The sequence below is a fragment of the Anomaloglossus baeobatrachus genome, chromosome 1 (assembly GCF_048569485.1).
Source record: "Anomaloglossus baeobatrachus isolate aAnoBae1 chromosome 1, aAnoBae1.hap1, whole genome shotgun sequence".
Classification (NCBI taxonomy): domain Eukaryota; kingdom Metazoa; phylum Chordata; class Amphibia; order Anura; family Aromobatidae; genus Anomaloglossus; species Anomaloglossus baeobatrachus.
The window spans coordinates 71,782,399-71,799,338 of NC_134353.1; the positions used below are offsets into that span (position 1 = coordinate 71,782,399).

Below are 16,940 nucleotides of genomic sequence, written 5' to 3' on the forward strand. Positions count from 1 at the left end.
GGAAGTAGCTATAGAGTCGCCATAAAACACATCCATAATCTTGCTTAGAGACATGAAATAATCTTAAAAGGAACCTGTCACCAGATTTGTGACTATATGCTGCGGCCACCACCCGTGGGCTCTTATATTCTAGAATACTGTATATAAGAGCCCAGGCCGCTGTGTAGAACGTAAAAAAAATTACTTTTATAATACTCACCAAAGGGGGCGGTCCGGTTCGATGAGTGCCACTGCTCTCCAGTCCGATGCCTCTTCTCTCCGTCCCGGCACCTCCTCTCTGCGGCAAGTGCCATCCTCCACCTGAGGCCCGTGTGCATGACGTGTCATATGTCATGCACACTAGCCAGAATTGAGGTCCTGCGCACTTTTTACTGAGCAGGCGCTCATCTGCCCTGCTCAGTAAAGATCAAAGTGTTGTAGTGAGCATGCGTCGGCAGTCTTTAACCTGCTCTCAAAGGGGTAGATCGAAGTGCGCCTGCGCAGGATTGCAATGTTGGCCTGTGTGGATGATGTAGACGCGTCATCCACACTGGGCAGGGTAGAAGGAGGACGTAGATGGCAGCAGAGAGGACGCATTGGACCGGAGAGCAGTGACACCCATTGGACCCAACAACCCCCAGGACAGTAGCATAAAAGTGTTTCATATGTTCTACATAGTGGTCTAGACTTTTATATACAGTATTCTGGAATGCTATATGTAAGGGGTGGACGGACCCCTTACAAGGAGGCACAGTTTTCCCCCCTGAAGATACCCCACGCTGGGGTAGATAAAGCTGTTAATATTAATGTTAATGATAAATTGTGTTTTCACTGTATTAGTGGGTTTCCCCTAGAGGCCGGGTGGGACGGCTGTCCCCATAGAAACAGTGCAGGAGAGAGGAGGAGCCGGCAGCTTAGGGGAGGGGGAGAGAGTGCTGTAAGGGAAAAACTTTGAGTTTGAGTTAGTTGATTCCGGGACAGGGGAGCAAGAGCAACGGGGGCAGAGTGTGGGAGCTATGGTGGCAGCTAGCAAAAGGAAAGGAGAAAGAAAGCATCCGGTGAAGCAGAGTTGTGTGGGTCAAATCTGTGGTAGCCGGAGCGGGAGCCCAGGTGAAGGAGACTAGAAGTAGCCGGGCAAGGTCCCCTGAGAAGAGAAGACAGGAGCAGTTTTTCCCCGGCAGGAATTGTGATTGCGTGTTACAAGATCCATGCATTGAGCCTGTTGTGAAACTCTGTGCAATAAACATGTCGTTTGGTTCAACTGATCTCCGCCTGCAAAGTCTTCCTGCGTCTGACAGCATGCTCTTTTCCACCACACTCTGCCCCACAGAACAATCCCCTGTCCCAAAAGTGACGGCTGAGCCGGGGGTTAGCCTGATAGAAAAAGGGGCCACGACTACAACCCCCGAGGCACCCCGTTACATGTGGCGTAGTCGGCAGGATACGGACTATCTGCGGGGGGTCCCGATCCCTGAATGCGAAGACCAAGTGGTGCCTAAGGCGTTGGACCAGGCACAAGATGGCATTAAGATGGCCGCCGTCTTCACGAATACAGCGAGCGCGCGAAGAATTGGCGCCAAGTGAAGAACCCTGAGCTGGCCGGCGAAGAAAAAGAAGTACAGAGTGCGCCGCCCAAAGAGGGGAGGTGCTGGCCCCAAGATGTTGCTGAAGACATGTGAAGAGGGCGGCGTTACAGGAAAAAAGAAGTGTCGCCTATGCTGGGCCGATTTGATGTGCGAGACTGGTGGTGGAGTGTATACAAGAGCGGGAAAAGAAGGCCCGCCTCCACCTTCCCCAGCATCTCCACCGTCCCCGGCGCCATTACAGGAAGGGCTGTAAGAGACGCCAACTCAGCGACTGACTCAGAGTGAAATGGAGACCCAGGCAAAGCAGCGAGCTGCAGCGGGCGCGCTGGTGGCAACCAGCTTGGGAAGAGGACGCCCGAGGCAGACTGCAGCCGAGGAGGCACTTACCATTAAGCTACCGGCTGTGCCAGGAGGTCCGGAGCGGCCCGCAAAAGTAACGTGGGTCACTTTATGGGATGCCGTGACCGGTGAAACATCCACTGAAGTCCGGGCCACCTACAAGACGCAACTACAGCCGGGAAGCGAAACCCTGGGAACACCCCTCCCGAGTCCGGAGGTGGTTACGCCAGTCAAGGTGGGACCTCCAGCCCCCACAGAAGTTCCGGCCCCGGGAGAGCAACATGCCCCGGAGTTAGAGGAAGATGAGTGGGGATTTTTCTGGGAGCCGGTGAAGCCGGCACCCCTGACCCAACGACAGTCCCCGCCGCCTGAAACAGATCCGGTGCAAGAAAGGTTACTGGCCGAGACCGTGGCCCGTGAGATGATGGCCGGTCCCCTTAGCGAAGAGTTTGATCGGCAGTGTACCGTTGGCACCGTGGTCAAATTCAATCAGGCCGAAGGCTACGGGTTCATTGAAGACGACGAGTCCGGGGACCATTTTTTTTATAACCCGGTCAATTTGGACATTGAAGGGTTACCTCAACGCCTCCATACACTGTACCCGGGGGAGAAAGTAAAGTTTCGGAGAGAAGTAGGATGCCGGGGCCTATTTGCCGTGGGAGTGACCCGGATGCCCACTGCCCAAGAGGCTGCACAGTGGCAACAAGAGATTGAGTGGGAAGAGTGTCAGTAACGGAGACGTACACAACAGAGACCGGTGCTGGCTGAGACTTGCCGGCCGAGAAACACGCTGGCGGTGTCGCCAGAAGTCATTACAGGATTGATGGCTGAGCCGGAAAAGGAGACGCCGGCGGTATTGGCGATTCGTCAAAGTATGGTGACGCACCCGGTGGTCGTCGTTGGAAGTCCACAGCCGTCCCATCCAGCTACCCCGTCACCTCCGCCGGGAGCCGAGGGGCCAAAGCCGGAGCCGGAAGAATCGGAAACACCGGTTAACTATGAACCGTTCCGGAGGCTGCGCCGCTTGCCAGGCCAGTCCCTCTCCGATTATGTGAGGGCCCAGCGGGCCGAATGGCTACGAGCTTACCACCCCATGTGAATCACAGCGACCGGAGGTGGGGAACATGTCTGTGCTAAGAACCGGTATTGTTGAAGGAACCGGTGAAGATTTACAGTTTGTAACCACGTTCAAGTTACTGAGCCTGGAAGGAGCCTGATGCCAGACTGTGCAAGGACTCCCTCTGTGATGTTGACGGAGACTCTTATTATCTGTGCTCCCTGCCTACAAAGACCGGGAGTGCTGTGAAAGCCTCCGAGCAGAAAACCAGCCAAGACCGGGAGCGCCTGTTGAGGGCCTCCGGGCAAACTGCCGACAAAGACCGGGAGCTCCCTTGGAGGGACTCCGGGCGCCGGACTTGTGCGCCCAGTGATTGTGTTTTTACATGAAAGTTTTAAGGTTTTATAAAAAAAAAGATTGTCTCGCTGCTAAGATTGTGTTTTGCAGATGCGAGCCTTGCCGGGAGGCTAAGGCAAAAAGAGGGGAGGAATGTAAGGGGTGGACGGACCCCTTACAAGGAGGCACAGTTTTCCCCCCTGAAGATACCCCACGCTGGGGTAGATAAAGCTGTTAATATTAATGTTAATGATAAATTGTGTTTTCACTGTATTAGTGGGTTTCCCCTAGAGGCCGGGTGGGACGGCTGTCCCCATAGAAACAGTGCAGGAGAGAGGAGGAGCCGGCAGCTTAGGGGAGGGGGAGAGAGTGCTGTAAGGGAAAAAGTTTGAGTTTGAGTTAGTTGATTCCGGGACGGGGGAGCAAGAGCAACGGGGGCAGAGTGTGGGAGCTATGGTGGCAGCTAGCAAAAGGAAAGGAGAAAGAAAGCATCCGGTGAAGCAGAGTTGTGTGGGTCAAATCTGTGGTAGCCGGAGCGGGAGCCCATGTGAAGGAGACTAGAAGTAGCAGGGCAAGGTCCCCTGAGAAGAGAAGACAGGAGCAGTTTTTCCCCGGCAGGAATTGTGATTGCGTGTTACAAGATCCGTGCATTGAGCCTGTTGTGAAACTCTGTGCAATAAACATGTCGTTTGGTTCAACTGATCTCCGCCTGCAAAGTCTTCCTGCGTCTCACAGCGTGCTCTCTTCCACCACACTCTGCCCCACAGAACAATCCCCTGTCCCAAAAGTGACGGCTGAGCCGGGGGTTAGCCTGATAGAAAAAGGGGCCACGACTACAACCCCCGAGGCACCCCCGGCACCCCGTTACACTATATATAAGGGCTCATTGGTGGTGGCCACAGGTTATAGAGGCCAAATCGGGTGACAGGTTCCCTTTAAAGGGGTTGTCCACTACTAAGACAACCTCTTCTGATTCCACATGTTTCCCCCAGGTAAAAAAATAAAGCCTAAACTAACCTCCTGTACCAGCGCCTTTCCAGCTGTACCGCAGTTTTTGTTCCCGGGGCTCACGTGATGTTGTGACATCACACAAGCCCCACGCCAACCTGCGCTACCATCAGACGAAATGCGCAATCAACAGGGAGAGACTCTGCGGCTGTCGCTCACATCCTGTTGATTGCTCTTTTGGTCTGAAGGCGGGGAGCAGAAAGCGGCGCTGATTGGGACACCGCTGAAATGGCACAGGTATGAGAGGTGAATACAGGCTTTACTACTTTACCTTAGGCCCCTTTCACACGCACGTGAAAAAAACGAACTGTTTTTCACGGACGTAATAAAGGGGTGGTTTGCTCCCCGTGTGCCGTGTTTGTTGCAAATGCGTGTTCTCCATAATAACACACGGGGAACGGAAAGTTCCGCCTTACCTGATTCTTCCGAAGCTGTCTGTGATGCTGAATGACAGTGTCCGGCACAGGCCACGCCCCGCTGACGCTGCTTCCGGCCCCCAGTGAAGAAGGTGCGATGTTCAAATTCACTGGCGGACGGATGCAGGTGACAGCTGAGGCGCAGAGACTGCAGGGCTGGTGGAGGTGAGTATGTGTTTTTTTTATTTTTACAATAACACGTGTGTTTCTCCGGCGCGTGCCACGTGGGACCGTATCCACACTGCATCCGTGTGGTACGGGTGCGGGCCGTGTGCCACCCGTGCTGCCGGAGAAAAACGGACATGCCGCCTTATGGAGCACACGGGCTCACGTCTGCTCCACAAGGAGGTACGGGCCAATGGCTGAACACGTGCGTGCACATAAACCTATTGATTTTAATGGGTATACGTGTTCCCGTATCTCCGGTACATGCGGGAACGGACCTAGAACGTACCGGAGGCACGTGCGTGTGAAGGGGGCCTTAGGCAAATGTGTAATCAGAAGGGTTTGTCCTAGTAGCGGACAACCCCTTTAAGAAAACTAATCTTTGTTGTTTTTAAATATAAGAAGGTGTGGAAAAAAGTAAACCTACAAACGAAAATCTAGAATTTAAAGGGGTGGTTCACCAATATTTTTTATTTTCTAGATCGATATTATATTGAGAAACAATGTTTCTCTTAAATACCTTATGTTGGCAGTAGTGCCTGTGAGACGCTCTATTGCACACCGCTGTGCCCCGCTCCATGACCCCTGGCCTCCGTGACCTCGGGGATCTGGTGACGTCACGTCAAGTTCCTGACATCGTGGACGGCTGCAGTGTCCGTGAGTGATGGGTTGTTGGCGGCCAATCAGCTCCCTCCTATCTTACAGCAGAGCGCTGCAAGCAGGAGACATGCTGGGCTGTGACGAGCAGTGAAACACCGCCCACAGCCCAGTGAGTCAGGATGAATGCAGCCAGCCACAGGGATGTGACGTGTACGGAACTTGACTTCACCAGATTCCCGAGGTCACGAAGCCCGGGGGTCACGGAGCGGGCAACAGCGGGCCGCAATATCGCCACTCACAGGCACTATTGCCAACATAACATATTTGAGAGAAACATTGTTTCTCAATATAATATTGATCTAGAAAATAAAACAAATATGGGTGAACCACCCTTTTAAGTTCAAGAAGTAATGTGTAAACTATTGGACCATGAACACTTTGGTTGTTTGCTGTTTTCCCAAAACTTCAATATATAAAAGTGCTGGAGTAAATTTAGACCTGTTGGTCAATAATACAGTTCTTCTAGACTCTTTAGCCATGGTTCCCTATCGCATTCAGTACCAACTGCTATAAATGGAATATAGACATTTTCAGAAGATGTTAAGCCATGATTTCTAAAGCGGGGTTTACACGCTGCGACATCGCTTGCATCGGTTGTACGTGCGATATTGTGTGATCGCTGCCGTAGCGAACATTATCACTACGGCAGCGTCACACGCACATACCTGCTCTGCGACGTCGCTCTGGGCGGCGAACCGCCTCCTTTCTAAGGGGGCGGTTCATGTGGCGTCACAGCGACGTCACACGACAGGCGTCCAATAGAAGCGGAGGGGCAGAGATGAGCGGGATGTAACATCCCGCCCACCTCCTTCCTTCCGCATTGCCGGTGGAGGCAGGTAAGGAGATGTTCGTCGCTCCTGCGGTGTCACACACAGCGATGTATGCTGCCGCAGGAACGAGGAACAACATCGCTAATAAGCATGAAACGATTTTTTGTTTCAGGACGACCTCTCCGCGGCAAACGATTTTGACCGCTTTTGCGATCGTTTACGGTCGCTCATAAGTGTCACACGCTGGGATCTCGTTAATGAAGCCAGATGTGCGTCACAAACACCGTGACCCCGACGATAATTCACTAGCGATATTGTAGCGTGTAAAGCCCACTTAAGACTGCACACATCCATTGCTTCATTAACTTACATGCCATCTACGCATTTATTGCAGACGTGAAATGTGTTACTGACCTTGTGATGACATAGGGCGCAAAGCACACCACAAAAGATCCTATAAAAATACTGATTTTCTTTGTAGCCCGTTGCCGTCTTCTTTTTTGCTCACTTAGACATCTCTGCTTCACACTGCAAGGTAGATGTGCGGTATGATTACACAGTAATATCAACCAAACCACAGGGAGGACATACAGAACGTGTCACATATTGGGAGAAGATAGATAGACACATAAATAGATAGTCAAAGGGAGCTTGTCACGTGAAAAAATTCTATTAATCTGCAGGTATGGAGTTAGGCGGGCTTTACACGTTGCGACATCGCTAGCAATTGCTAGCGATGTCCAGCGCGATAGCACCCGCCCCCGTCGCACATGCGATATGTGGTGATTGCTACCGTAGCGAACATTATCGCTACGGCAGCTTCACACGCACATAACTGGTCGGCGACGTCGCTGTGACTGCTGAACAATCAATCCTTCAAGGGGGAGGTGCATTTAGCATCACAGCAACGTCACCACGACGTCACTAATCGGCCGGCCAATAGAAGCGGAGGGGCGGAGATGAGCGGGACATAACATCCCGCCCACCTTCTTCCTTCCGCATTGCTGGCGGGACACAGGTAAGGAGATGTTTGTCGCTCCTGCAGGTTTCCATACAGCGATGTGTGGTGCTGCAGGAACGACAAACAACATCGTACCTGCGGTCGAACCAACATTATGGAAATGAACGACGTTACACAGATCAGCGATATTGTACGCTTCTGTGCTCGTTCATCGTCACATCTAAGATTTACATGTTGCGATGTCGCTACCTGCGCCAGATGTGTGTCACTAACGACGTGACCCCGACGTTATATTGGTAGCGATGTCGCAACGTGTAAAGCCCCCCTTACTATGCAGGTTAGAGGGGTTGGTTGAACCAGTGCTGGTGTCAAACAGTGACTGGAAGGCGAACACTGCAGGTAGTAATAAAGTTAATTTCCTCTTGGGAGTAGAGTTCTAAGTGTTGGCGATCGAAACGTTTTGAACACTACTAAAGGGATTGGCCACTATTAGGACAACCTGTCTTGATTCCTCTGTGTATAGCATCTTGCAAACTAGGAGGTGCTCTGCTGCACTTTCCTCGACTACTGAGCTGGCAGTGACACAATTCCTCTGTGCAGAGCATCTTGCACATTAGGAAATTCTCTGCTGTGTTTTCCTGAGCTACTCAGCTGGCAGATTGATTGACAGCACAGGATTTCATGCAAGTTCTGGGAGGTGCTGATTACTCAGGTGTTCCATATTCCTGGTAATTTGTCTGTTTTTTTTATTGAGCCTGCTTCCCCAGAACCTTGCCAGTTGTACATTCTGGTTCAGTTGTTGTGCTGTTGGCCTATGTTTCTGCAAATGTTCTGACCCTTGTTTCTTGACCCCGAACTGTTGTTTGACTCCTCTCTGCCCGGTTCCTGTTCCTGTCATGACCTCCTCCTGGCTTTTGACCTCAGACCATTACTTGACCATGTCTCAGTTTTCTCCCTGAATCTATTATGTGCCCTCTTTGAATTCTGACCTTTGAATAGTGACCTGACTATGCTTTTGTGTACTCCCTGTATCCGTATGTGTCCTCCTGTTACCAGACCTCAGATTGCCTGACTACTCTTCCGTCTGTACTATAAGTAGTGACTTGCTATACACAATCCTTTCTGAATTAACATGTTTTCCCTAGGTAAAATAATAAAACCTATACACACCTACCGTACCGGTGCCGTTCCAGCGGTGCAGCAGCTCACTGTGTGGGACTCAAATGGGTTTCTGAAGTCAAGCGAGCCCTGAATCAAATCAGCGCCGGCTTCCTTCTCCTCACCTTTAGACCAAACGAACAATCAACAGGAAGTGAGCGCTGTGTCTGCAACTCACTTCCTGTTGATTAAGTTTTTTGGTTCAAAGGTGGGGAGAAGGAAGCCATTGCTGATTGGATGCAGGGCTCACAAGACATCACAACTCCATGTGAGCCCCAACACTGCTGGAACATCAGCGGTATGGGAGAGGAGAATAGGCTGTATTATTTTACCTAGGGCAAACATGTTGAATCAGAAGAACGGTTGTCCTAGTAGTGAACAGCCCCTTTAATAGTGTCCAAAACTTTCCCAGTGCCGACCCTTAGAGCCCCACTGCGGGAGGAAAGGAACTTTATTCTTACCTGCAGTGTTTGCCTTCCAGTCACAGGGCTGACGACGGCACTGGCTCAATCATCGATCTGTGTCTATTGAGTTGTGGCTGTAACTGCGCTCCTCAGCACTCACTCACAGCAATTCTAATGCAGGATATAGTGAGTGCCCAATGTCCGTCAGTGTGGGGGGGGCACAGTCACAGCCGCCACTCACTATACACTGACCAGTCACTGTAACCTGTAACCTGTAACCTGAACACTGCCCGGAGGAATATAGTTTAATTCCTCTCGGCAATGAGGCTCTAAATGCCGCCATCGGGCAGGTTCAGAAGTCTTCTATCTTGTAGATTAACCCCATATCTGCAGGTTAATAGCATTTTTTTTTTTACAAAGGTTCTCTTATAGATAGGTAGATATGATAGGATGGATGGATGGATGGAGGGATGGATGAATGGATGGATGGATAGATAGGTAGATAGATGGATAGATAGATAGATAGATAGATAGATAGATAGATAGATAGATAGAGGGATAGATAGATAGATAGATAGATAGATAGATAGATAGATAGATAGATAGATAGATAGATAGAGGGATAGATAGATAGATAGATAGATAGATAGATAGAGGGATAGATAGATAGATAGATAGATAGATAGAGGGATAGATAGATAGATAGATAGATAGATAGATAGATAGATAGAGGGATAGATAGATAGATAGATAGATAGATAGATAGATGATAGATAGATAGATAGAGGGATAGATAGATAGATAGAGGGATAGATAAATAGATAGATAGATAGATAGATAGAGGGATAGATAGATAGATAGATAGATAAATAGATAGATAGATGATAGATAGATAGATAGATAGATAGAGGGATAGATAGATAGATAGATAGATAGAGGGATAGATAAATAGATAGATAGATAGATAGATAGATAGAGGGATAGATAGATAGATAGATAGATAGATAGATAGATGATAGATAGAAGGATAATAGATAGAGGGATAGATAGATAGATGATAGATAGAGGGATAATAGATAGAGGGATAGATAGAGGGATAGATAGATAGAAAGAAAGAGAGATAGATAATAGATAGATAGATAGATAGACGGATAGATAGAGGGATAGATAGATAGAGGGATAATAGATAGAGGGATAGATAGAGGGATAGATAGATGGATAGATAGATAGATAGAGGGATAGATAGATAGAGGGATAGATAGATAGAGGGATAGATAGATAGAGGGATAGATAGATAGATGGAGGGATGGATAGATAGATAGATAGATAGATAGATAGATAAATAGTAATTTTGACTCAATAAAACTGTCCTTTCAAAGAACTTCTCTACCATTCATGGAATACATTCTGTACAGGAATATGTTGACTCAATATCATATTTATGGCTGCAGTAAAGCTTTGCCGTTATCTTAACTCTCTTCATAAGGGATGTTGTTCAATGTGAAACTCAGCTCTGCTCCCCGCTAAGTAGGTGGATGCAGGGTTTAGACTATTATATAAGTGTAACAGTATGAGAAAATGCTATTATCACAATAGTGCCCGGAATATAGAAACATAACATAAATATAAGAATATGAAACATAACAATAATTAACATGATATACTTTCACAATAATATATCATAATGAATAAATAAATTAAATGCTTTCTCATTTGCTTTTCTGATAATACATTTATTTCTTTGTCTCTTACCCATAACTTAGTCATATATAGTATTAATATTATTAAGTATATAAGGCTGACTAAAAAAGTTCAGCCTCATCCACGCATACAGAGGGAGCAGAGTTAACTTTGTCAATGTATCTTCATTTTCTCTCTATGTTTTACAATGGACTGAAGGTAAACTTATCATTGAGAGCAAAACTAAGGGGTACTTTGCACACTACGACATCGCAGGTGCGATGTCGGTGGGGTCAAATTGAAAATGACGCACTTCCGGCATCGCATGCGACATCGTAGTGTGTAAAGGTTCGATGATACGATTAACGAGCGCAAAAGCGCCGTAATCGTATCATCGGTGCAGCGTCGGCGTAATCCATAATTACGCTGACGCGACGGTCCGATGTTGTTCCTCGCTCCTGTGGCAGCACACATCGCTGTGTATGAAGCCGCAGGAGCGAGGAACATCTCCTACCGGCGTCACCACGGCTTCCGTAGGATATGTGGAAGGAAGGAGGTGGGCGGGATGTTTACATCCCGCTCATCTCCGCCCCTCCGCTCCTATTGGCCGCCTGCTGTGTGACGTCGCTGTGACGCCGCACAACCCGCCCCCTTAATAAGGAGGCGGGTCGCCGGCCAGAGCGACGTCGAAGGACAGGTGAGTGCATGTGAAGCTGCCGTAGCGATAATGTTCGCTACGGCAGTTATCACAAGGATATCGCAGCTGCGATGGGGCGGGGACTATCGCGCTCGGCATCGCAGCATCAGCTTGCGATGTCGCAGCGTGCAAAGTGCCCCTAAGACTGGCAACCCCAAGAGTTATATGATGATAATTCAGCTCTGCTACATCCATTATACACAGCACAATCTATACAGTACTTTGTTACATTGCTGTGTGTGGGATTGTATCATTGTAGACCAATTGTACATGGGGTGATTTTCCTGTCTGTACAGAGAATAATCCAGTAATATAGATGGGCTGTCCCCACTGAATCTTTCTAGAATAGTGTTGTTATACAGTTTCTCCTGATCCCAATACAATCTGGTGCCAGAAAAAAACTTACATGTTAATTGTATATGTTATATTTTTTGACAAGAAATCACAGATGGCAAGCGGTATCAATGTAATTAAAGAATGGATATATTTACTGTATGACATTTTTTAACATGGGAACCTCTGGGTGATAGATGACACCTGGCAAACATATCGATCTAGTAAAAAATGGAAAATTGATCTATTTAAACAATAGTTGTTTTTTTATTATCTTTGACCAATAAATAAAAATATATTATTATTTGTCACTATTAAACAAAAATAAATATATATGTATATATTATTTTAACTTAGGAGCCTTTGGGTGATGCTGACTAATAACTAAATAAGTATATATATATATATATATATATATATATATATATGTTATTTTCAACTAATAAATAAATCAACATATAGTTGTAAACATTCATTTAACTTTTTGTTACTATGTTTGTATTTTTTTTAACATTGGAGCCTTTGGGTGATGCATGGCACCTGGCAGAGACCTCCGACTAATAAATAATGAAATATATATATAGTTTTTTTATATTAAGTTTTTTAATATTTTTAATCTATTATTATTTTTGATTAATATTTATTAAAAAAGATAATATATATATGATTATTTTTCTTTCTTTGTTACATGGGAGCCTTTGGGTGATACATGGCACCTGCCAGAGACGTCCGGCTAATGGATAAATAAATATAAATAAATAAATTAATTAATAAACATATCTCTCTCTCTCTCTCTCTCTCTCTATATATATATATATATATATATATATATATATATTATTTTTTAACTATTGTTATTTTTGACTAATAAATAAATAGACACATTTTTGTATTTTTTTTACTCAATTATTATTTTTGCATATTTTTTATTAAATTTTTTTTTTCCTTGGGAGACTTTGGTAATGGATGGCCCCTGGCAAAGTCATCCATCTAATAAATAAACATATATATTTATATATATATATATATATATATATATTTTATTATTATTATTTTTTTTACATGCGAGGCTTTGGCACCTGGCAGAGTCATCCAGCTAATAAATATATATATATATATATATATATATATATATATATATATATATATATATATATATAAAAAATCATTCCAATATTATTATTTTTGACTAATAAATAGAGAGACATATATGTATAAATGCAATTTACTTTGCATTTTTTTATTATTATTTTTTGGATTTATCTTTTAACATGGGGGGGGGTGATGCATGGCACCTGGCACATACGGCCAACTTATAAATAGACATAGGCATATATATATATGTGTGTGTGTATATATATATATATATATATATATATATATGTATATATATATATATATATATATATATATATATATATATATATATATATATATATAATTTATGTATTTATTTATTTTTACATGGGGGGATTTGGGTGCCAGCTGGCAGAGGCTTCATTCACGGCCATGTAGTAAAAAAACTTTGCATTTTTTTATTATTATTTTTTGGATTTATCTGTTAACATGGGGGATGATGCATGGCACCTGGCACATACAGCCAACTTATAAATAGATATAGGTATATATATATATATATGTGTGTATATTAGTAGGACCATGAAGAAGGCACATAGTGCTGAAACATGTGGTCCCTTGCTGGAGTGCTATTAATTGATTGGAGTTCCTCATACTTTTATATGACTCAAAGGAATAATAAAGAATAAGTTTTTAAAATTTTGGTGAAATTTCATCCTTTGGCTGGATCCTAATATATATATGGATATATATATATATATATATATATATATATATATATATATAAATATAAAATTATAAAATTTATGTATTTATTTATTTTTACATGGGAGGATTTGGGTGCCAGCTGGCAGAGGCTTCATTCACAGCCATGTAGTAAAAATTGGATCAATTTAATATATTGGGAGCCTATGGGTGTGGGATGATGTCCATTCCTATACATTTTTTGCATCTTTTACTATCTTGAACCCTTTATCTTGCGCTGTCAGGGTTAGAGACAAGTTAATGAAGGACACCTCTGGATATACAGCTGGCATACATAGTACATACATGTGTAAAGATATTTAAGAAGGATGGAGTTACCTGGGGTGGATGTCTACAAGCAGCACAAGGGTTTGCATGGTAATAATGTCTATCCTCCTGCAGTGGAACCGTGCCACTTTCAGCACCTTTAAATAAGTGAAACATAATATAACCAGTGAGAGCATGAAGCTGGCCGCATGGAACACGATGGTGAATGCCAGGAAGCGTCTTGTCTCGGGGGCATCTTGGGCATGCAGGGTACAGGAGGCATACATGCTACTGTAGTGTAACCAGGAGAGGCAGAGAGAGACCAGGGGGAAGGTGAGAGAGTGCACCCAGCTGTAGCCCATCATCAGCACCGCATCCTTATACCTCATCTTGCTGGTGTAACTTAAAGGGAAAACCACAGCAATCCATTTGTCTATGCTGAGAGCTGCCATGCTGAGCATAGTGTTAGAAGTCAGAAAAGTTTCCAAAAAGCCCAATGCCTTACAGATGCAGTCACTGAATGGCTGCTGATGATTGAGGATAGCCAGGAAAGTGGAGGGCATGTTGAGGAGAGTCAGAAGGAGGTTGCAGAGGGAGAGGTTGACCAGAAAGATCCCAGATACCTGCTTCCTTATCTCTGCACTGTACAAGAAGCATATCAGCACCAGGAGGTTAGCCAGCAGGGAGACAATGAACACTACCAGGAGAAAACCAGCCAGCAGAATCTCTGCCAAGGGCATTTCTTAGCATCTATCCATTAGCCTGATGTTCACAGCGCTCATGGAATCAGCAGGCTGGCATGGTGCAGGACAGGAGGACATGGAGGCTCCAGCTTCTCTTCTTTAGGAGGGTTCTGCTGCTGACCAAGGTCCTGGAGATGCCAAGAAGGACAGGTCCCATTCCCCTGCTGCCTGATCCAAGTGAGTGCAGTCATTCCATAGATCACCCTGGGAAAGAATAAGCAGCTGTTTCTTAAATGGTCTTTGCAAGAAAGCAGGCAAGCAGTTGTGAGTGAGTGGCACACCTTCTCCTCTCTGCCTCCAAGACTGAGTCATGCGCAGGACAGGAGAGCTGACAAAGGCAAGAATGCACAACACTCACTCATACACAATGTATCACACTGACCCCACAATGTCACACAGAGGGATGGATGATGGACTGCAGCAGGGACATGTGCTCCTCTCATCTGAGCACTGGAATAAGTCACATCCTGTAAAGTATTTATTTCATTCTTCATTAGAATCCCCCCACCCCCCACCCAAGTCTCAGTGCTCATTAAAGGGCTGAACAAATGTAAGGAAGGGTTCATACATAAAAGATAGGATCATGCTCATTTCATGTGCAATCGATGGAAAAAGGGAAATCAACCTGTGACTGTTGCAAAACTACAACTCCCAGCAATGCTAGAGATGAGATCCATCCACAGAGCAATGCTAGAGATGAGATCCATCCACAGAGCAATGCTAGAGATGAGATCCATCCACAGAGCAATGCTAGAGATGAGATTCATCCACAGAGCAATGCTAGGGATGAGATCCATCCACAGAGCAATGCTAGAGATGAGATCCATCCACAGAGCAATGCTAGAGATGAGATCCATCCACAGAGCAATGCTAGAGATCAGATACATCCACAGAGCAATGCTAGAGATGAGATCCATCCACAGAGCCATGCTAGAGATGAGATCCATCCACAGAGCAATGCTAGAGATGAGATCCATCCACAGAGCAATGCTAGAGATGGGATCCATCCACAGAGCAATGCTAGGGATGAGATCCATCCACAGAGCAATGCTAGAGATCAGATCCAGCCACAGAGCAATGCTAGAGATGAGATCCATCCACAGAGCAATGCTAGGGATGAGATCCATCCACAGAGCAATGCTAGAGATGGGATCCATCCACAGAGCAATGCTAGAGATGAGATTCATCCACAGAGCAATGCTAGGGATGAGATCCATCCACAGAGCAATGCTAGAGATGAGATCCATCCACAGAGCAATGCTAGAGATGAGATCCATCCACAGAGCAATGCTAGAGATGGGATCCATCCACAGAGCAATGCTAGAGATCAGATCCATCCACAGAGCAATGCTAGAGATGAGATCCATCTACAGGGCAATGCTAGAGATGAGATCCATCCACAGAGCAATGCTAGAGATGAGATCCATCCACAGAGCAATGCTAGAGATGAGATCCATCCACAGGGCAATGCTAGGGATGAGATCCATCCACAGAGCAATGCTAGAGATCAGATACATCCACAGAGCAATGCTAGAGATGAGATCCATCCACAGAGCAATGCTAGAGATGAGATCCATCCACAGAGCAATGCTAGAGATGAGATCCATCCACAGAGCCATGCTAGAGATGAGATCCATCCACAGAGCAATGCTAGAGATCAGATCCATCCACAGAGCAATGCTAGAGATGAGATCCATCCACAGAGCAATGCTAGAGATGAGATCCAGCCACAGAGCAATGCTAGAGATCAGATCCATCCACAGAGCAATGCTAGAGATGAGATTCATCCACAGAGCAATGCTAGAGATGAGATCCAGCCACAGAGCAATGCTAGAGATGAGATCCATCCACAAAGCAATGCTAGAGATGAGATCCAGCCACAGAGCAATGCTAGAGATGAGATCCATCCACAGAGCAATGCTAGAGATCAGATACATCCACAGAGCAATGCTAGAGATGAGATTCATCCACAGAGCAATGCTAGGGATGAGATCCATCCACAGAGCAATGCTAGAGATGAGATCCATCCACAGAGCAATGCTAGAGATGAGATCCATCCACAGAGCAATGCTAGAGATGAGATCCATCCACAGGGCAATGCTAGAGATGAGATCCATCCACAGAGCAATGCTAGAGATGAGATCCATCCACAGAGCAATGCTAGAGATGAGATCCATCCACAGGGCAATGCTAGAGATGAGATCCATCCACAGAGCAATGCTAGAGATGAGATCCATCCACAGAGCAATGCTAGAGATGAGATCCATCCACAGAGCAATGCTAGAGATGAGATCCATCCACAGAGCAATGCTAGAGATGAGATCCATCCACAGGGCAATGCTAGAGATGAGATCCATCCACAGAGCAATGCTAGAGATGAGATCCATCCACAGAGCAATGCTAGAGATGGGATCCATCCACAGAGCAATGCTAGAGATCAGATCCATCCACAGAGCAATGCTAGAGATGGGATCCATCCACAGGGCAATGCTAGAGATGAGATCCAGCCACAGGGCAATGCTAGAGAGGAGATCCATCCACAGAGCAATGCTAGAGATGA

The 16,940-nt window shown here is 45.8% G+C and overlaps 1 protein-coding gene across 2 annotated transcripts in view; it reads right to left on the reverse strand.

Annotated features, from left to right (window-relative positions):
• The window catches only part of GPR78 (G protein-coupled receptor 78), an 87,961-nt gene extending 73,187 nt beyond the window's left edge, over positions 1-14,774 (reverse strand). The window contains exons 1-3 of one of the 2 annotated variants that reach the window (XM_075346846.1): positions 14,022-14,094; positions 13,710-13,795; positions 6,731-6,844 (exon numbers count right to left, since the gene is read on the reverse strand). In XM_075346846.1, the coding sequence (XP_075202961.1) occupies positions 6,731-6,844; positions 13,710-13,795; positions 14,022-14,066 (245 nt within the window). In that variant the 5' untranslated portion in view covers positions 14,067-14,094. Of the gene's footprint in view, positions 1-6,730; positions 6,845-13,709 lie in introns of both variants that reach the window. The other variant, XM_075346845.1, reaches the window with a different exon arrangement.
• Between the last annotated feature and the right edge of the window lie 2,166 nt (positions 14,775-16,940).